Source organism: Hyaena hyaena, unplaced genomic scaffold (assembly GCF_003009895.1).
Source record: "Hyaena hyaena isolate Hyena2069 unplaced genomic scaffold, ASM300989v1 scaffold_841, whole genome shotgun sequence".
Lineage (NCBI taxonomy): Eukaryota > Metazoa > Chordata > Mammalia > Carnivora > Hyaenidae > Hyaena > Hyaena hyaena.
Window position 1 is genome coordinate 630,881 of NW_024081474.1, and position 22,685 is coordinate 653,565.

The window sequence follows — 22,685 nt, forward strand, 5'->3', positions numbered from 1 at the left end:
TAGAGGAAGTAATGGGAGCAATTTTTAAATAGTTTTAAAATAGGGAAGGCTTTTCTAATGTAAAAAAAAAAAAAGACCCAGGAGCTATAAAGGAAAAGATTGATAAATTCAACTGTTAACAAAAGTATGTAGGAAAAAACATCCTAGACTCTTGGCAAACCGAGGAAAAAACATTTCAACTTGTATAACTTCTTTAACATATGAAGAACTTTTACAAATGGGTAAGGAAAAATTAAATCAGTAACCCAGTAGAAAAATGTGTAGATATTCTGGACAGTTCCTAGGAAAAGAAACACAAATGGCACTTGAGATGGAACACCATTTGTTTGTTTGCTTTATCACAATTTATTGAGGTCAGCAGGAGTGGGAGGTGGCAAATTACACATGAGAGACTTGTCTGGGTAAGGCCTAGAGATGACAGTACAACTTCCATTTAGGTTCCAATGGCCTGAGCTCAGTCACATGGCCCAAACCTAATTACAAAGGGCTGGAAAATGTGGTTTGGCTGTGTACCCAGGAAGAAGCTGAAATCAGTTTGCCAAACACATAGCAATATTCTGCACAGTCCACTCTTCTTTTTAACAAATGTCTTTTTGGTCCTCTTATTTTTTCAAATTCCTCTCTAGTGAGTTGATGGTCCATTTAATATCTCCAATGCTAAGATAAGGGTTTCTGGTTAATGCTTAATCCTCTAACTGGTCTGGGTGTGGCCATTTGGTTCCATTAGTCTATAAGCTAAAGTGGTGAAGCAGGGACAACACTCATTACCTTTTGGAAAGGGAAAGAATAAGAGTCCCATGCCAGTCACTGATACACAGCACTTCTGAAGTTCCTCTGTATAAACATTGTAACATTCCTCTACTTTGGGGGTGAAGAATTTCTTTACATAGGCCACAATTCTGCTTTATTTGTGGTTTTCTTTATTCAAGCATCACTTTTAATAAGAGAAATGTAACCAAAGGAAAGTGTTTAAACATTTTCTCTTTTTAGATTTGTTGTCCAGACTTTGGGAAATACTCTTCCACATTATTGGTGGGAGTATAAATTACTCCATGAAGAGCAATTTAGTAATATTCATCAAAGTAAATGCTCATATTCTTTGACCCAGAAATTCCAGGAATTTGTCCTATATGGAGATATACTTCATTCCATATAAATATGTACTTAATTTTTTGTTGCAGTTTTTTAATAGCAAAAGATTTGAAAAATTAAATACTCCATTAGTAGGTGACTGGTTTCATAAACAATGGCATAGCCACACATAATGGATTATATCCTGTAGCCCTTAAAAAGAGTTAAGAGACTTTTTGTTCATACATGAAAATATCCTTGTATAAAATAGTATATGTAGGGCAATACCATTTGTAGAAATCTGTATATACACCTACATTTACATGGATATCTTTTAGGTGTGCACATTATCTTTGGCTGGATATACAAGCAACTGATACTGCAGTTGCCTTGTGAGAGGGGAGCTAGGTGACTGGGTAGTCACCATGTATACATTGTAGTGCCTCTTACATTTTGATTCATTTATTTCTATTTTCTGTTTGGTAGAAGATGATGAATTCAAATGACAAATTAATTCCTCTTGTAATAATGTTGATACTAAGAAAATAATAGCTCAGATGATTGCAAACATTCTAATGGGCAAGAAGAAGCTACTGAAGTGATAAGTGAGAATAGTGGAAGTCAGAATACATTTGTTCTCAGAGAAATTGGAAGGGTCATTTGTAAAAATATACGTAGTTCACAACAGGAACAGAAAAGGTTTGGGAATTACAGATTTACAATGGTTTAATACAGCAAATAAACTTTATTTCAGAACACGAAAGATCTTCAAACTACACTTAATATCTTAAGCATTCTTGTTGAGCTGGTGTCAGCTGGTAAGTATTTGTTTCCTTTGGTCTAATTTCTGTTTGTAAACAGTGATCAACTATGTATTATGTGTACTTTATTTGGAATTTCCTGATACTCATATAGAGACTGGAGTATCAGAATTTGGAAGCTAAAATGTCATACTCTTATTGATGCTTTGTTTTTGATTTGAGGGATCTTCCAGTATCCCTCAAACCACTCCAAAACCCATTTTCAGAGCTTTGAATGTAGAATTTTGGCATCACTTTTATTTACTCTATTTGCTGTTTTCTAACTAAAATACTAAATGAAAGAAAATTTGATTTTGAGGTGTTTGATCTCAGAAGTCACCACTTGAAGTATTTCTTGAATGCTAACAAGTTGTGATGTTTAATATGTTATGGGAGGATTTGCTATTTAAACAATCTTAAAAAATCTTTTTTTTTTTTTTTTTAGGTGGAGGTCGAAGAGCGAGTTTCTTGGTTGCCAAAGGTGGTTCACAAATATTGTTGCAGTTACTTATGAATGCCAGCAAAGAGTCTCCCCAAAATGAGGAGTTAATGGTACAGATTCATTCTATTCTTGCAAAGATTGGACCGAAAGGTAAGGATTTCACTTGTGTGTTCATCATAGAACCATTTGTGACATTGATTCTGTGTGCTTTGAAACTTGGTCAATTTTGAAAATCTAAATCTCAGTCTTAGTCATGGACTGCTTTTTACAGTCAACTGTAGCAACCTGTAAGAATTAAAGATCCTAAATTCATGAGGAATACCATTGAATAGGTTGGGAAAATGGAGAAAAAAATGTTAAAATCACAAGTGTGTCCTAGTGTATATGTGCCTACATGTGCATGTGTATAAAGGATAGATGTAGCATGGGTGTTGTTGGAGCTGGAAGGAGGGAGTATGGATGGGAATGCTTTGAGGAACATGGAGGTGAAATGTGTTTGCTTTTCATTAATAGCCCTATTTGTACTGCACAGTCTCAGTGCTTAAAAAGCTTATGATCTAGTCAAGACCAAAAGAGATATAAAATATTGTAAGACTGATTATTACAATAGTTAAGACCTGCATTATGTTAAAAAATACATATTGAGAAAACATGGGGTTTGAAACAAAGGTGATTTAGGTTAGGTTAACAGCGAAAGGGCATCCTTGGAGTAGAACCTAAGTTCAGCTTATAGTAGTCCAGCTACACAGATTAAAATGATTCTCTACACTCTGTAGAATAGTGATTTTTTAAGAGTTTTGGCATTGCCTTGTGGCATACATATGAGTTTTAAACTTTGAAGTTTTTGGTTAAAATGCTTATTCTAAAAAGTGTTTACGTATGTTATACAGTGTATTATTATGTATTTCATTACATATCTGTATTTAATTCTTTTAACAATTGTTGCCTTAAAGCATCCCTGAGATGCCTTTTATTTTCCAGTTGTCTTGGGGGCCTTAATACTTAAACAAATACTCAGTTTATGTAGAAATATGTAAGCTGTCCTTTATTTTCCCTTAACTCTCATATTTGAAGCTTAAGGGCTCCCTGCTGAGATTTTTGCTAAAATGAGAAAACCTTATTTAATGATGACTGTTGTTATCTCATGCTTCCTCCTTTATTTAGGGCCAGATTATCCTTCCTTTGCTTTTCATGAAATTAAGACATTCATGAATTTATATTTGTTTTTCTTTAATGTTTCTTCTAAGTTGTAGTTTATTGTCTTCCGACTTTAAATTTGTGGTGTCTTCTTTATTATTTGTACTAGTTTTCCATTTTTGTTATTCAAGAAAATTATGCTGTAATTCTTTGAGTGATTTTCTGTCCTTTTTTTTTTCCCTTGTGAGATGGGAGTAATTTTTCCTCAGGAAAGTTTAGTTCTTTTTGATTTAAAATTCCTGTTGTTAATGAAATAACTCTGCTTGCTGGTCCTGCTTATTTTCTTTGTTTAAAATCTTAACATTATTCTTGTTATCCAAACTGTTTCTTAGATTGTTTTAATACTTTGTGAGAATAAAAATCAAGAGCTTTTCTTTTTCTCCTTTAGAAACTTATAATATTTTCTAGATTATTTTTTACTTAAGCTGTTTATATTTTCATTAATTTATATTCTAAGTCTGAAAAAATATGGTTAATATAAAATAAATAATATTGGTAATGGACATTTAGATTCTTTATCATTCTCCTTAACTATGTGATGGTGTGCCTTTGAATAATATATGTAGTGGAACAGTTAAATGATTCCTTTCATGACAGTCGAGCTTTTTCAACCTCTATCCCTGTGCGCTATCCTTACAACTTGGCCTTTTGTACTTTCTTTCAAGCCGTGTTTTAAAAGTATAAGAGATTTTTAAAATTATGTAAAGAGGGGCACCTGAATGGCTCATTCGGCTGAGCATCTGACTCTTGATTTTGGCTCAGGTCATGATCTCAGGGTTGTGGGATCAAGCCCTGCGTCAGGCTCCTTGCAGAACATAGAGCCTGCTTAAGATCCTCTTTCCCTTGCTTCTCTTCCCCGCTTGAAGACTCTCTCTAAAAAATAAAAAGATAAAAAAAATTATATAAGAGAGTGATTACAATTTCAGTTATTTTTGGTCAATTTTATGTGTGATAATATGAATTCATAATATAAGTTTTTAAGTTTTCATTGCTTTATGACATTTTCCTTTCATTCAAAATTTATAGATGACTAAGTTGTGTTTGTTCATTTTTTTTAACAGACAAAAAATTTGGAGTGAAAGCTAGAATTAATGGAGCTCTGAATATAACCCTAAATTTGGTCAAACAGAATTTGCAGAATCATCGCTTGGTTTTGCCTTGTCTTCAGCTTTTACGAGTATATTCTGCCAATTGTAAGTATTTTAGAGCTGCTTTTAGTTAACTCAGTGTTGTCAAGTTATACAAAATACAAATAGGAAAGTACATGAACTCCATAAATCTCTAAAAATCGTAGACAAGAAAAGAGAATATTTAATATGACTCTTGGTAATTCTTACCCCCCCCACCACAAAAGTGATAAGAAGTAAGAAGGTAAGTTGACAAAATCTTAAGAATTCTCATTTCCTGCAGTTTGTAAAAGCCTGTAGTGAAGGGGATGAATAGACAGCCTGTGGAAAGATGTGGAAGAATAGGAGAGTATTGGCAGCTGGAAAAACTGCTGAGCCTATTTGGATTTTCACAGATGAAAAAAAAACTGAGAGAGAAAGCATGTGGTAGCATAGTCTCCTGGAGCTAATTATCTTCAGCAATCAGTAGGGAAGTAGTGGAACAGAAAAAAATATTACAGGAGCCTCCAAAGAAGCTGGAGAGAAGAGGAATCAGAGAGAAAGCTTCCTAGCACGTACACATACATACATACTCTCACTAGTATTAAGTCCTAAACCTAGGAGGTATGGGTTTTCTTTCTATTCCCTAACTATGGGAATCTATGGGATTGGAGTGATTAGCAAGACACCTGAAATTGAAATTGTAGAGTATATGATATTGCAGAATATCATTACAGAATAATGATAGTAAAAGTGGTAGAGATGTCTGTGTGTTTGTGTGTACATGTATGTGTGTGTGTATAAAAATGTGTATGTGCATATATGAGTATTTATATCTATATTTGGACACTATGGCTAAATGTGAGCTCTTAAATAATTAATACTTAGGTAATTTAGAAAAACAGAAGAAAATGAATGAATTGGATATCTAACCAAAGAAGTTAGGAGGAGAGCAATAAACACAAGCAAAGCAGAGGAGTGTACAGGCAAAAAAACCCATTACAAAAAAAAAAACAGTTGATGTGAAAAAATAAATTGGATTAAAATAATACTGTAATTGTGATGTAATGGGACAGATGAACAGTGTTGGTAAACAGAGCATAATGTATAAACTTGTCAAATCACTAAGTTGTGTACCTGAAACTAACATAATGTGTGTCAACTACACTCAAATAAAATTAAAAAAATTAACAGGTAAACCACCGAATACCCTAATGAAGGAAAAAAGAAGACAGCCCAGATATAACATTAGAAGGGATAATGGAAAAATAGATACAGAGGAAGTTAAAATAATCAGACAGAACTTTAGCTTACTTTTTTGGTGGCATCATATTGAATTTACCACGAGAAGGCTAGTAATGGTTTATCTATAGTTTTTAAAATCTATGTGTTCAGAGTTGAAAATGTTAGGCACAGTTTTCTGGATAGGTAATTGTTTGCATATTCTGTGTGAAACTCTGAAGTGGTTCCCTCTTTTCCCCCACCACAGTTGTTTTAGTTAAGGTGTCATCACCTCTCGTGGGCCACAGCCTGCTAAAGTGTCTCTCAAATCTGTCTTCCCCACAGCGCTGTGAGAGCTGACCTGTATTTAAAATTCATGTCTGGTTGGTTGTTCCTTTTGGTCAATCCACTGTAGTTCAAAGAATTAACAACTTCTCGGGCTCTTTATAATTTACCTTCTTTTCCTACCTCATCTTCCCACTGACATGCTTTTGTCTGATATTATATCTTTTTTTAAGCTTTTTAAAAATTTATTTATTTACTTGTGAGAGAGAGTACATGCGCGTGGGGGAGGGGCAGAGAAAGAGAGAAAGAGAGAATCACCAGCAAGCTCCATAGTGTCAGTTCAGGTCCTACTTGGGGCTCACACTTGATGAACTGTAAGATCATGACCTGCTGAAGTTGAATGCTTAACCAACTGAGCCCCACAGTCGCCCCCTGGTATTGTTATCTTTTAATGTGTGACTTTATATCCATGCTGTTCAGTAACTCTGTTGTTTTCCCTGTTATCCCTGTCTCCAGAGACACTCCCTTACAGCAGCCTCTGTCCTTGCTAGCTCCTCTTCATTGGTAAAGACTGAGCCCATGCATCAGTTTCTCCAGATACCTTCAGTTTCATTATGGATTTGGGGCTCCACACTGGTGTAACCTAAACAGCATACAAGTCTTAACTGTTTAGAAAATAATTTAGTAATGATTTGTTTATTGCTACTGTCATGTTTCTCTCTACTGTGTCCCCTGAGAGCACACACTGTTTGTTTTTGTCCTTGAATCTCTGTGATCTGGTATTTAAGAGTTCTCTAAATTTATTGAAGAAACAAACAGAACAACTTAAAACCTTTTTTTTTTTCTTGTAGTAACATTGTGTTGTTTTATATAACTTCTTTCATGGTTTCCTTTCAAGGTAGTAAATAAAATACCCCCCTCCCCTCCACCAAATCTTCCCTTCAAGTGATTGGCTAAGGTGGACTTCATGAGGGCTTTGAGTTCACATCTGCTACAGAATTGTGTGTTTTTGGCCATGTATCACCAGGAATACACATTGCTATTTGTTGAGGTTTTAACATCATCTTACATCCTTTCTTCTCCCTCCTAGCTGTGAATTCAGTATCCTTAGGGAAAAATGGAGTTGTGGAGCTGTTGTTTAAAATCATCGGACCATTTAGTAAGAAGAATTCTGGTCTCATGAAGTGAGTAATTGCTTTGAGTATAAATAGAGGTGTATCTATTATTCTGGGCCTCATTGTCTTGATCTGTGCAACCAACAGGTTGAGTTACATTGTATTGAGAGTCCTTTCTTGGTTCTTAAGTAGTGATTTTATTATGATAAAGATTTTTTAAATATAAAGTTTAATCTTCAAGGTGTATCAAAATTAGAAATCTTTAAATTAGTTGAACATAGTGGTAGGGAAATTTAGATGTTGAACATTCCTAGATACTAGAAGAGGAAAAACGATCATTGATAGAGTAGCCTTCATTCAGAAACATTTATTGGGTGCCTACTATATTCCCTACCCAGTTTTGCAGTTTTCCAGTGACTGTATCCTTCATTCTCCAAATTATCTGAACATATTTTAAATTTATACATCTCCTTTTTGTCAAAATAATGTCATTCTTTTTCTTTTTTCTTTAGATATGTGTATTTATATTCCAAGATCTACATCTATTCATTTGTAGGTCTTTTCTGCCTCAGAAAATGAAAGCAGTTTCCAATTATTTGGTTATATTTAGTGCTTGTTTCTTAAGCCGTATTCTTTAAAAAAAATATTGTGGAGTTTTTCAAAGATACCTGGAATTTATTTTAGAATGAATATCTTGAATTAGGGTTATTAATCACTTATTTGATCCAACAGGTATTAACATTCTGCCATTTAATCCTCCTCAATGCTTTTATTTATGCTGAGGTATTTTTAAGTAAATCCCAGATGCTATTCATATATTTCACTCATATATGTGATTCAAATATATATATTTCTGTAAAAAAATTAAGATATTTTATCATTTTTCCCCAAACACTTCAGTATATAACTCTACTAAATAAGGACCTAAAAAATAACCAAAATACTAAAATCATACTCAACTAAATGATTAATTCCTTTATATAACATAAAATCCTGTCTGTGTTCAATTTTCTCCTGTTGTCTCAAAGTGCCCTTTTTTAATGGGTTTGTTTGAATCAGGATCCAAACAGGGTACACATGTTCCTCATCACATTTAGGAAGTTTCCAAACCTACACAAAAATAGACTAGTGTAATTACAGACAAGCACAGAGCTAGAATAGAACCCTGACGTACCCACCACTCAGTTTCAGCAGTAACCAACATTGTGCCATTTTTATCTCAGTTTTCGCTTTCCTGTCTCTTTTCTTTTCTTTTCCTTTCCTTTTCTTTTCTTTTCTTTTCTTTTCTTTTCTTTTCTTTTCTTTTCTTTTCTTTTCTTTTCTTTTTCTGTCCTTTGAAGCAAATATCAGCTGTTAAATTTATTCTATGAATTCTTTAGTATGATTATCACCAGATACATTTTCCTGTTAGTGTTTCTAGAATATTGTTCCATTGTCCAGCAGTATTAATAATCCCTTAATATCATATGATACTTTCTGATTGTCTTTGAAATGTCTTTTTTACAGTTGGCTTGTTCCAGTCAGAGTCCAAATAAGATTTGTACACTTTATTTGATTGCTGTGTCTCATAATCTTTAAAAATCAATAACAGTTCCCCTGTTTTTGGTTCCGTTTTATTGATTTGTTGAAGGACCTGGGTGATGTTTTGTAGATTGCCCCAACATTCTGACTTAAGATGACTGTATCCTGGGTTCCTTTAACATGTAGGTATGTCCCTTGAATTTTCTCTAGACCAGTAGAGCTAGAGGATTGATTAGATCTTGGTTCCTTTTTTCTCATCAAAAATGTTTCAGATGTGCTGGGTACTCTGTTTTGTATCACTTAAGATCACTGACCTGAAGTGATTGCTCGACTTTCCACCTAATAATTTAGCAGTATTTCATGACATTGTCTAGATTCATTATTTCTTTAGGGGTGGCAGAATAGTGACTTTTCTAATTTTCTCATTTTTTCTACTTTTATTAGCTGTGATTCTTTTTTGAGGCAGAATTTATCTACATTAGCTGAATTTTATTTAGTAAATTGTGTTTTACTAAATTGTGTAAATATAAGTTCAGAACATTTCCAGTCTTTTCACTCTTTTTAAAATAAAGGTCAAATAGTTCAGCTTTTACCCTTCCAGAAAATGGAGCTGACTTGTGCATGTAATTATTCATTAAATATTGTTTGGTGGAATCTCTTAGCATATTTACTTATGCAGAGATCATACACAGTTGTAGAGCATCTGATGAAATGTAACAAAGCAAAGAAAATGGTTGTATCACAATTAGTAAAACCAGCTTGTAGAATTTGTGTAGTGTAGTGAGTAGGCTCCAAAGGCAGGCCGAACTGGGTTTGCATGTTAGCTCTGTCACTGACTGGCTCTAGAGTATGAAGTAGGTTACCTTACTTAAGCCCTGGCTTCGTCTGTAAATGGAAATATTGGCTCCTACACTAGAAGTTTGGTTTCTAGTGGGGTTTAGTGAGATGACTTTAATTTAATGAGATGACTTTATAATTATCACAGTGCCTATGAGTGCAGTGTAACTAGTTTAGGTAAGTAATGTAGTCATGAGGGTGTGAATGAATTTTAGTTAGAACTAAAAGTATATTCTTTATTTTTTAATTTATGTACCATTTCTCCCCTTGTCCTGTAAAGTACTTTTTAATATATCTTTTATCTAATAAGTTTGAATTCATTCTTAAGGTCACATTAGTCTATTCTAACCAGTTGTCATATCTAATATAAAATCTTCCTAGGAGAAATAGAACATTTCACAAATATCATTATAATATACAATATGGGAATATATCTAAAATTATGTAGAAATACTGGCTATAAACTTCTAGGCAAGGAATAGAGCTATCTAAATTATCCCTTTATTCCTTACTGTATTCATATTTTAAAAAGAAAAACAAATTTTTTACTTTATTTTTACTTTAAAAAAATAAACCATTCATCGACCAAACATTTGCATCTCGATCTCTTTATCATTTTTAATAATCTTAGGGTCTCCCCCTTAATTAAAAATTCTTGACATCTAGAACGTTTGTCTTGCTGTTCCTCCTCTGAAATAATGCTCCGTGTTTGAGAAATAAGATTAGGGATATAATTTATGTTTGAATGGTGGTGCTGCCCTTGAGGATTTACTTCCCTTTCCAATTTTAGGTTTATAGATATAAACACTGTTAATCCAGAAGGAAACAGCTTAGGAAGCAGTGGGTTCTTGAACATCCCCATAAGGATTGACTCCCAATTTAAAGGAAATGTGACTTCATGAGTACCTAGAGCTAAAGCTTTTCTTCCTTTACTGCTCTAAAGGAATAAGCCATAGTCTGCTTTGTAAGCCGTTCATTGTTGGTTGTATTATTCTGTGTGGGACATAGGTAGATTGGAAAAATACGAGGAAGTATAAAATAGTGAAACTGGAAAATTCTTATCAATTAGCACAATACAAACTGTGCATTTCAGGAAATCTGTTATTCCAAAATTCTTTTGTAACTTTATATTATAAATATGTACTGGCTTATATGTGTCAGAGAATTTCAGAAATTTTTTGTCCTGAAGTTTTTAAAAATACCTTTTAAGTAACATTTTGGTGAAAATATCAAGATGATTTTACACCAAACTTCATAATTTCTTTTGGTCCAGTGCAACTATGGAACAAGTACAATGGTCTTTGGCATCAGAAAGAACTGGGTTCATACCCCAGTTTTGCCGGTATTGAAGAATAAGAATGAACCCAAAAACCATGTAGTTTAAGGATTAGAAACTGTCAGAGGCACTTTTATTTGGTTCAAAGAAAGAAAGACTTTCTCTAAAAGTACTCTAAGATTTTTATATTTTTAATAAAGACTGAACTGTAGATGGGAAAATCGTTTCATTTCATTGCAAGTGATTGCAGCTAAGTGATCATATTTCTTTCCTAGAGCTGTTGTAACAAAGTTCCTAGAGCAAATTTTGTGACTTAAAATGACAGAAATTTATTGTCTCCTAGTTCTGGAGGCTGGAAGTCCACAATCACCCTTTTGGCTGGGCCAGTGCTCCCTCTGAAACCTTTATGGGGGAATCCTTCCTCTCTTCTTTTTTTTAGCTGGTGGTTTGCTGGCAGCCTTTGGTGTTTCTTAGCTTATAGCTGCAGCATTGCGATCTCGACCTCTGTCCTCACGTGGGGTTCTCTTCTTGTGTGTCTGTCTTCAGAGAGTCTCCTCATGACTTCTTTTAAACTAATTACAGCAACAGTGATGATGTTTCCAAATAAGGTCACATTCTGAGGTACTGGGGGTTAGGATTTCAACATCTCTTTTGCAGGAAACCAATATTTCAGATTTCATAATTTTCTTTGTTAACAAGAGGCTTATATTACTCATTTTTCATAGCACCTAGTTTTTATGGGACCCTAGGCACATTATATTCTGAAATCTTTGGTTTCTTTATCCATAAAATGTGCCAGTTCTATGGACCAAGATTATTTTAAGAATTAACTAGAAAGACACATATATGAGGCACCTATAACAATTTCTGGCATTAAAAAAAAACAATTTCTGGCATTTATCAGTCTTCAGTTTTATACTTTGTATTGTCATGTCCCTTGGAGGGTCTCTTTAGATCTATGTTTAATTTTGACCAGTTTCAAAGCCATCCTTATTCCTGTTTTACAGTCTTATATACACTTTATGTGTAATTATAAATTTATGGAAAGTTTCTTACTGATGATTTAGTACTATGAAAATTCGGTATGTAATTTTATAGTTTTCATTTAATTTTAACTCACCATTATGATAAGTTCACATTGTTTTGAGAAAGTAACAAGTATGAATTTGTAATGTTTTTAAAGCATATACTTTTGTTTTCCTTTTTAGAAATGTTATCTTAAATAAAGATTTAGATGATTGCTTTATTTGCATCAGTAAACCAAAGTGTAGCTGTTAACAACTTGCTCTGGAGGGTAGCATTAATGAGTGTTTATTATAAATGAGTACTTTGTGCCTAGTCCTAGATCATTGTTGTGCACTTTACTGTGAACCAGTATCCATCTCCAGTCTCCCACTCACCTCTGTTCTTTACCTTTAAACAAATACTCTGTGGTCATTCTGTTTTCTTTACACTAATGTGTGCAGCATTCACTTTATTGCTTTATTTTGGTTTTAATTTCTTGAGTCATTCTTTTCACAGGTGTGTACATTTTATCACATTATCTAGACTGTAAAACTGTGGAAGAGATAAGTTTGCTGATTTTATACCAATGAAGAAGCTGCTACTGTGGGTGTCTAGTAGGCATTCAACAAATGCTTGATGATGAATGACATGCTTAAGTTTGACAAAGTGCATATTTTTATGCAAATTATAGTTGTTGAACTCTTAACAAGAGGTACTGTATATAGTATGTAGCCTTATATTTTTAAAGTTACTGCAGTTAAGTGTCAATTTTTCAGTAACTTATTTAAAAAAATATTTGCGGCATAGGGTTTTCCACAGTGATGTTCTGTGTGTTTTTAAAACTGATTAATGCCAGTTGATTTTACTGTGGGTATTTGAGTATTTATGTTAAAAGAAAACAGAAGTACTTGTAACTTTTGGGGGGCAATTCCTTCGTCCTTTAATGGGCAGTAAGAGTTTTTGAGATATAAAGTAGGTTCATTATTTTCTTTGCTGCCTTATAACTGAAAAATGTTAAGGGCTCATACTTCTCCCCAAACCTCCTAGTTCTAAAAATATTTTACATTTGTTATCACCTGAAATATTAGGATTATTGCTTGATGGAGCAAAAATAATTTAAAGTCAGATAACTATGAACATCTGTAGAATTTTGTAGTTATGAATTTTATTTGTGTTAACACTTGTTTTAAATTTTTGTGAATCAGGGCCTCTGATTCTTAATGTTGTTATTTTGTGAACTCTGTCAGTGTCAGATACAAGCACAGAAATTGATTCTGTTCATCTAATCTCTGATGTAAAGACTTAAATATTGTTAATTTTCTTCCTTAAAAATTTTTTTTGGTGTTTGCCTGTTAATATTTCAATCTTCCTCCTACCTGATTTTAACCTGAAGGAAGAGATCCATACAGAGAAACACCATATGTAATTGACTCTAACAGGAATGACTTTTGGAATAGGTAATAATTACTTATCTGAAAAGATTGTCTGAATTTACTATTGTAGATTAATTTTACTAGTTTTGTTGTTGTTTGTGTTTTCTCACGTTGACAGGGTTGCTTTAGACACTCTTGCTGCATTGCTAAAATCAAGTAAGTTTTTAAATACTAGAAATACTAGATACTATTTTTCCAAATATTCTCCTATGTTAAACTGGAAATGTAGATTTAGTCTGTAGTTATAAAGCTAGTTTGTGATAATTAAATGTCAAAGTTGTTTTTATCTTTTCATATGGTTGATTGATATGTGTCCTAGCTAATGTTGTTTATGTTTATTGAACTATAGTTCAGTATATTTATGGAATTTTTTTAAATACACAGAATTCCTTTTTATAAGTTCATTATATAAATGTAAAGTCCTCTTATTAATAGAGGAAAGTAATATGTAAATATTACCTAAGTATCATCTTTTAAAAGGCAAAGGTAACATGGTACTGAGAATATTTACTATGAAAATATTTTTAACAACTACTGTCTCTATATCAAACACACAATTTTCATATGGAAACCTCTTATTAGAAATTTTATTTCTATCAAATTCAAATTTATGTTACTGAAAAATGATTTAATGTAAATTTACAGTTTACTGAATTCATTTACAAACTAAAGCAGCTGTTTTCTGATTTTCAAAATGGAAGCATTTGAAGTAGATGTGTCTCATGATATTCCTTTGGAAAGTAATTTATCTACATTGTATGTTTTCTCTCTCCCATATACTCAGTATCTGTTTTAAATAGTAATTTTTGTTAGTGCTTCCACTCTCATCAGCTTGATTAAATAAACATTTTGACCATAGTAACATTTAGTCCTAAGAATAAGTATTGATGGCTTTCTATGTTATTTTCCCCCAAAACTGTGTAATCAAGGGTAAGACTAGCTTGCCCTTAAATTTGAATGACCAGAATTGTTCATTTGAACAGTAGCAAATGATTAATTGGTTGAAAATCTGATATTTGGTAAAGTAATGATTTATTTAAAAAATCACCTTAGGTGTTAGTATTATATACCAGAGAATACAAAATTCAGTTAACTGTTTTGTCTTTGAAGTGAAATGTGTAGTACTCAATTAGATTAGCTGTGTAGTTTTATTTTCATATTTGATGTGATAAACTTTAGACCAAGATTAGAATACTTGGGATTAATTTTCAAAGGTAGTTGTAGCTTTGCTTTGTTGTGCCCTTACTTTGTGGTTCAAATTGTTATTTACAGACTAATTTTTAAATTAATATAGACATATTTTTGACTTAGAATAGATTAAAATAGCTGTTAAAACTGAAGCTTACTAATTTTCAGTATCATGGATGACAAAATCACTAATTCTAAGTCAGTAAACACTAAAGCCCTCATAAGTTCCAACTATTTGTAGAATCAGTTAATCTAAGATGACTGAAATCTAGTATCTTCCATTTTAAGAAGTATTCTTCCTTTTACTCTCTCTTCCTTCAAAGGAGTATGGAGGCAAACATATCATTTTTACCCCACCAGGTAAAAATATTACTCACAAGTAGGATGAGTATAGTTGCTATCTATTTGCATATGGCACATGGCACTAGATAGGATAAAAATTTAGTAATGCAAGATAATGTTAAGTAGCACACTGCAGATTATTAAATGCACTGTGACATTATGGAACATTCTTATCCATTGATTTTTTTTTTTTTGACTGCTTGTTTGGAGGGGGTAATAATTTACTTTAAAAGGGTAAATGAGACTACTATAATAAGCCTGAGTGAGTGTAAAGCAAAGAACGCATATTCATGCTCAGTGCAGACTGACAAGTACTCGGGTGCTGTTGCTAGAGTGTAGATGAGATGCTGCAGTTGAAAGGGAAACCTGAATTTCTCTCAACCAGAGAGGGAAGAAGAGACACAGGCTGATTGTGAGTTAGGAATCCTGAACCCATTATAAAAACCCCTTTACTAAACTTCTTAGTTGTGCTCCGTTGCAGAGTGCAGACAGCTCTGTTTGCTTCTCTTCACTCAGCACCTGTGTTTGAGTTATGGGCAAGTTTCTTATTTGATCCTTAATAAAGAATTTAAATATTTCATATAAATGCTGTTTAGCCTATTGGGAATTCCAGTGAAAACCACATTTTGTAATAGGTGTTATAGTGATCATAATGTCTTTTAAGAAAAATCATACTCCGATAGTAACTGAAAGGAAAGGCTTATATATTCCAGGTGGTGTAAACAAAGTATGTATTCCCTTAAAATACATGAAACTCCTGTTAGTCAAAACCATTGAACCAATTTTGAAAATAGCCACAGCTTTGGTCAAAAGCTCTTCAAGACAAGAGGTTTTTAAAACTTTTACACAAGAAAGCTTCACTCCCGACGTGAATTTCTTCCAGCTCTCCAGTGCCTTCTGGTAGGGCATTAATGTTTGTTGATCTCCGTATCTTTATGTTTTAGGTACGTATTAGCACATTTGGAAGCTGTAGTAATTCTTTCAGGTAACTAAAAGCAGCAGAACATTACTGTTACATTATCTTAGTGCCTATGCCATGTAGCAGGGGGTAAACTTAGGTTAGGAAGAGATTAGAATTTCTTTGTAATTAAAGAAGCTCAGATGGGTTGGTATTCTACATTATTTTGTGCTCCTATCAATGCCCTACCTACGTGGTGTTGGGTGGCTCAGGATGTTGGTATGATAGGATTCCCCTACAGCTATTCTAGTGAAATGTACCCTTCTGGTTAATAATCTAAAATATTAACACTTTAAAAATAATAAAGTAGATGAAACTTGTGGATTTCTGTAAATTCTACCCCAGTAAAATTGACCATTTACAAAAAAGTTCTTTAATGTAGTTTTTATTACATTAAACAATTAATGATCAAAAGAGGTGAAGTACTCCTTACATTTCATTTATTAAAAGTTGTATACATGTTTTTTTTAATTATTATTTTTTATTTAAGAGAGAAATAGAGAGCAAGCAGGGGAAGGGCAGGGAGAGAGGGAGACAGAATCCCAACCAGGCTCTGTGCTAATAGCCTGATGTGAGGCTCGAACTCATGAACTGCGAGATCATGATTTGAGCTGTAGTTGAGTCTGAGGCTTAACTCATTGAGCCACCCAAGTGCTCCAAAGTTGTATAAGTATTTTTAACTCAGCATTGTTATTGCATGGATATTTATGTAGTTGTGGGGGTAATTAAAGCAGTTGATTTCAAGGGTGCCTAGGTGGCTCAGTTGGCTTAGCGTCCGGCTTTGGCTCAGGTCATGATCTCACGGTTCATGAGTTCGAGCCCTGCCTCGGGCTCTGTGCTGACAACTAGCTCAGAGCCTGAAGCCTGTTTCAGATTCTGTGTATCCCTCTTTCTCTGACCCTCGCCTGCTCACACTGTCTGTCTGTCTGTCTGTCTCTCTTAGAAATAAATAAAAACATTAAAAAAATTTTAGAAAAAAAAAAAGCAGTTGATTTCAGTGGAAACACTTACAGTTTGTAATACTGTATTATAGTATTAATTGAAGCTACAGTCCAATGGAGTTAATTTCAGTGGAAACACAAGGTTTATGATAGAAATTACCATAATGATAATGTCTTTTAGCAAAATCATATTCACAGCTAGCAAGGTAAAGGCTTATATATCCTATTTAGTGTAATCAAAGTTGGTATAAGTTTTAAACAACATGAAACTTTGGTATTAACATTTAAAAAGATATAGCCCTAACTGTATTAAAGATATTTTGGTATTTATTAACCATAAAACAATATATGGGCAGGTTTCTGGAAATGTTGTAGTTTGGCATCTGGAACTTCTATTTTGTTAGATAAAAATATTTAAATGTGTCGCTGCTATATATATTTTTGGAAAAATTGTAAGAACTCATTACAATATTATAATGATATTTTTAATTTGATTTATTCAACTACTTTCTCTTGTCATTTAAAAAATATTCTTTTTCAATTTTCTTTTGTTAAAGAAACAAACGCCAGGAGAGCTGTAGACAGAGGATATGTCCAAGTCCTTTTAACAATTTATGTAGATTGGCACCGCCATGATAACCGGCATAGAAACATGCTCATTCGGAAAGGAATTTTACAGAGCTTAAAAAGTGTTACAAACATCAAGTTGGGAAGAAAAGCATTTATAGATGCCAATGGGATGAAAATTCTCTATAACACTTCACAAGTGAGTTTTTTGTTTTCTTCCTATTACTCTGGTTATGTGTTAATATTTGGTTCTTAAGAAAACTTAGTATTTCTAATAAATACTCAAAAAGTATGATAAATATGTTCAAGAAAATATTTGAAAACCAAAAGTCACAATCATTTCTCCCGTGACCTCACATTGAGTTGGAGAAAATACCCGGTGCATATCTCCGCGATATGAGAATTCTTTCCCTATAGGTAAAAGGACGATGTCTAGATCCATCCACTGGGCAGGAAGGGAATCCATATATCCATGTTTTCTAAGATGTGCAGTTGACTGTACTCAGTTTTGCATGTTCCCCTCATAAGGTATTTGTGGATCCTTTATAGCTGGTGCGCCAGTTCTGTTGTCTGGCAGTGTTGTCAGTGTCTTCCTTCTGGATAGAGAAGCTACAGGAGTGAACCTTTGAGTTAGGAATCCTAGTCCTGGCTGCCATCTTAACCATAAACCTTCTTGACAAAATCCTTAGCGAGAGGACTGTCAGCCCTGGGCAATGGGGATGTTACAGTGCAACTCCTTTGTTTTTAGAAGGCTATAATTATTAGAAAGAAATCTGCCTTTTTGAAAGTCGCAGCCAGTTATCTTGGTTGTGCCCTGTTGGTCTTACACACGTCTCTTTCCACTTGGCAGTAGTTAAGATGTCTGAACACAGAATTTATGTTTATCCTAAGCTTTTCTTTTCTAGATCAAACATATGTACTTGTTTTTACTATTCCTAATATAGACAGTGATGGATAATCGGTGTATTAGGAAGAGTGGGGTGGCTTTGTTTATGTCACTTAACATTTCTGAGTCTTAATCTCTCAACTGTTCTGACAGATCAGATGTGAAAATTTGTATCAAAGTACTATGTAAATACCAGCTGTCAGTAATAATAATAATAATAATAGTGTTATATGTTATAGATTCAAATTCCATATTCACCTATTTATTAGCCCTTCTCAAGGTTAGATAACAGAGCCGCCAATTAAACTCTTGAAACTTAAAATGTGGTGTTCAGGCTACTTTTTTTTTTAACGAGTTGAAGAGCCAACTTATTGGAGGTGCTATTGTGTGATAACCAATACAGTTCTGAGGAAGGCTTAGCTAATGCTCACATTCTTTTTTATTTCTTACACATTTCTTACTCACTGTGGTTTTTACCAAATGCTTTTTTTTCTTTTTTCCGTACATTAAAAAGAATTTTTATTTTGTGTCCTAGGCTTGCTAAGTAATGCCTCATAGGTCACTCATAGATATTACTTAGCATAATAGCCCCCCTTACCTGTGGGGTATACATTCCAAGATTCCCCTGGTTTAGGTGCCTGAAACCTGGGACAGTACTCAACCTTCTACATACAATGTGTTTTTTCCTATACCGTACATACCTATCATAAAGTTTACTACTTAGGCCCCATACAAGATTAACAACTAGTAATAAAATAGAACACCTACAACAATATACTGTAATAAAAGTAAATGTGGTCCCTCTCTCTCAAAATATCTTATTGTACTTTACTCATCTGTCTTATGATGACAAGAGATGATAAAATGCCTGTGTGATGAGATGAACGGAGGGGGGTGAGGTTAGTATGTCGTATTGCAGCAATAGGGCTAGTATTGACCTTCTGACAGTTGACCTTAGGTCGGAAGGAAGATCATCTGCTCTGGACCACAGTTGACCTTAGGCGACTGAAACTGGGGGTATGGGGGGGACTAATATGCTTCGACGATTTTGGTGCCAAAGATGGTACTGATTTTTGCTTAGTAAAAATATTTTAAGAGATGTATTAACTAAATTTGCCACTTACCTATGAAGAGACCCTTCTGAATAGCCAAAGCTATTTTAGAATCATATTAAAATACTGGTTTTCTTGGTATTTGTACCTTGAAACTTATTGATGTATTACTTTATGAAGGAATATAAAATTGATTCAGTTATTCACCAAAGGCTTATTACCTTCTTTCTTTTCCTTTTTTTCCCCTTTTTTCCTTCTCTTAAAAAACAGGAATGTTTGGCAGTTAGGACCCTTGATCCTCTTGTCAACACCTCCAGTCTAATAATGAGGAAGTGTTTTCCTAAAAATCGCCTGCCACTTCCAACGATTAAAAGTTCTTTCCATTTCCAGCTGCCCGTTATTCCTGTGACTGGGCCTGTGGCCCAGCTGTACAGTTTACCCCCTGAAGGTAAGACCATGTATTTACTGCTGGCTTCAGTGTCTCTTGGAATTGTGTGACTGTTGACTTTTTATTTCTTGTTTCCAAGTACTCAGCAAAAGAAGGCCTCCATGCACACAGTGAACTTTCACATTATGTTTTAGTTAAATATTTATTTAAATATAAGAAACTGAGGTCTGATAATTAGGGGAAGTAGTGTGGAATGTTACATTTATGTAAATTTGAATCTCAAAAAATGTATGCATTACATATAGGAACATTATTTCACAGTTAAAAAGAATTTTCAGAACATAAGAATGTACATTAAATGTTTAGGTAATTATATTTGGGCTTCCGTTTATAACTTTTTGATGAACTTTCATTCTTTTAAAGTTAAGAATACCTAGTCACCAAAAATGTTATAGTTTATGCTAAACGAAACTTGCACATGACTGACTTGAATGAAAATAATGAAATCATCAGAACCTGGCTGTTTGCCATTTTTGGTATAATACTGGGAACATGGTAAAAGAAGTAAGAGTTTAAATTTCTTAATGTGGGGAAAAAGTAGATTTTTTGAGGGGTGGGGGTAAGATCTAGCAAAGTGGAAAAGAGAATGTAAGGTAGACTATTAATAGAATTTCTAAAGTATTTTCCTGTCAGTTACTTTTTTCCAAAAACAAATGGAAGATTTTTTCCATTTAAAAGCAATTACTAGGGGAGCCTGGTTGGCTCAGTCGGTTAAGTGTCCAACTTCAGCTCACGTCATCATCTCACGGTTTGTGGGTTCGAGCCCCACGTCGGGCTCTGTGCTGACAGCTAGTTCACAGCCTGGAGCCTGTTTCAGAGTCTGTGTCTCCCTCTCTGTCTGACCCTCCCCTGCTCACGCTGTCTCTCTCTCTCTCTCTCTCAGAAATAAATAAAACATTAAAAAAAATTTTTAAAGCAATTACTTGATATAAGTGATTTAAGAGAATTTCCAGGTAACTATATTTAGTTTTATTATCCTAGATATAGATTTATTAGTGGTATATGCCACAGAGTATGCTATTATGATATTATTTAAGAAATGTTTTATTATTAAAGTACAAGTTTAGTCCACACAAAATATCAAAATGGATTACTCAGAAACTTCCTTTAAAAGGTTTATTTGTTTCTTTTTTTAAAATGTTTTATTTATTTCTGAGAGAGAGAGACAGCGTGAGAAGGTCTAAAAATTGGGGACCCTGGGTGGCTCAATCGGTTAAGCGTCCAAATTCAGCTCACGTCATGATCTCACGGTTTGTGGCTTTGAGCCCCGCATCGGGCTCTGTGCTGACAGCTAGCTCAGAGCTTGGAGCCTGTCTTTGGATTCTGTGTCTCCCTCTCTTTCTGACCCTCCTCTGCTCAGACTGTCTCTATCTCTCTCTCAAAAATAAATAAAACATTAAAAAAATGAAAAGAAAAATAAAAGGTTTAAAAATCTACAGCGAAGTCAGGGACTTAAATAAGATAGGGAAGTGAAAACAGTGATCTAATTTCTCTTTCCCTTTGCATTTTAAATTACTACAGATTTTAAAAATAGGGTAAGATTTGTACCAAAAGTGTAAACAAGTAAAAGAAGCATTCTCATGAAACAGAACATGCAGGAGAGCCTGGGTGGCTCAGTTGGTTAAGTGTCTGACTCTTGATCTCAGCTCAGGTCTTGATCTTAGGCTCATGAGTTCAGTCCCCACATTGGGATCTGCACTGGGTGTGAAGCCTACTTAAAACAAAACAGAACGAAAAACAACAAAAAACCCAGCAACCCCTATTAGTTTTATGGATTGTTTCCTTTGCGGTGCAGAAGCTTTTAATCTTGATGAGGTCCCAACAGTTTATTTTTGCTCTTGATTCTTTTGCTTTTGGGGATGTGTCAAGTAAGAAATTGCTGCGGTGGAGGTCAAGGAGGTTGTTTCCTGCTTTCTCCTCCAGGATTTTGATGGTTTCCTGTCTCACGTTCAGGTCCTTGATCCATTTTGAGTTTATTTTTGTGTATGGTGTGAGAAAATGATCTAGTTTCATTCTTCTGGATGTTGCTGTCCAGTTCTCCCAGCACCATCTGTTAACGAGGCTGTCTTTTTTCCTATGGATACTCTTTCCTGCATTGTCAAAGATTAGTTGGCTCTACGCTTTTGGGTCCACTTCTGAGTTCTCAGTTCTGTTCCATTTGTAGTAGAGGCTAAAGTCTGGGATGGTGATACCTCCCGTTTTGGTTTTATTCTTTAGTATTACTTTGGCTATTTGGGGTCTGTTGTGGTTCCATACAAATTTGAGGATAGTTTGTTCTAGTTTTGAGAAGTATGCATGGAGGAGGGCACTTGTGGGGATGAGCACTGGGTGTTATATGGAAACCGACGTGACAATAAACTATTTGTAAAAAAAAAAAAAAAAAAAAATTAAAAATTAAAAAAAATAAAATAAAATCTCAACATTGCAATTGGAAAAAAAAACCCAACAACCCCAAATTAAATATAGAACATGCAACAAACATGGTGACGGTATGAATATATGAAAGAAGAGCATCCACTCTCCATTCAACCTTCTGTAAATGCAATATCTCAGACTCCAGGTTGAGGTGCCAATAACACCTATTTGGAGGGGACAGTAAAGGAGCAGTTAGAGTGCCTTTCTGTCCTATATCTCAATGTAGAATTATGGGTGTTGAAGTGGAGGTTGTAACTGGTAGAAAGCAGGGGAGACTTCTATTGATGTAGTAGGTGTTAATACTTGGAGGGGGATAGGATATAGGATATACCCCATAGTGTTCTTTATTCAATGTCCAGAATAATCACATAGGTCAAGAAAGCTGACTTCTAGTGCAGTGAATTCAGCAAACATGGGGAAAAAAATGACCAGAGATAATACTTTTCTGAGGGCTCCTGTTTCATCTTAGACTAATGGATCACTAAAGTAGAAATGAAGATTTACATTGACTAACAAGCCTTCGTAATTAAGATGTAAGAGGAGGGTTTTAACAGCAACAGTTCAGACACAAGGAAAATA

The 22,685-nt window shown here is 34.1% G+C and overlaps 1 protein-coding gene across 3 annotated transcripts in view; it reads left to right on the top strand.

Moving 5' to 3' along the window:
* AGTPBP1 (ATP/GTP binding protein 1) overlaps positions 1–22,685 on the top strand; it is a 157,325-nt gene that overhangs the window by 43,826 nt on the left and 90,814 nt on the right. For all 3 annotated transcript variants that reach the window (XM_039219812.1, XM_039219813.1, XM_039219814.1), the window contains 7 exons: positions 1,826–1,889; positions 2,317–2,463; positions 4,572–4,703; positions 7,213–7,306; positions 13,428–13,465; positions 17,296–17,504; positions 19,514–19,691. In XM_039219812.1, coding sequence (XP_039075743.1) covers positions 1,826–1,889; positions 2,317–2,463; positions 4,572–4,703; positions 7,213–7,306; positions 13,428–13,465; positions 17,296–17,504; positions 19,514–19,691 — 862 coding nt within the window. The remainder of the gene's footprint in view (positions 1–1,825; positions 1,890–2,316; positions 2,464–4,571; positions 4,704–7,212; positions 7,307–13,427; positions 13,466–17,295; positions 17,505–19,513; positions 19,692–22,685) is intronic.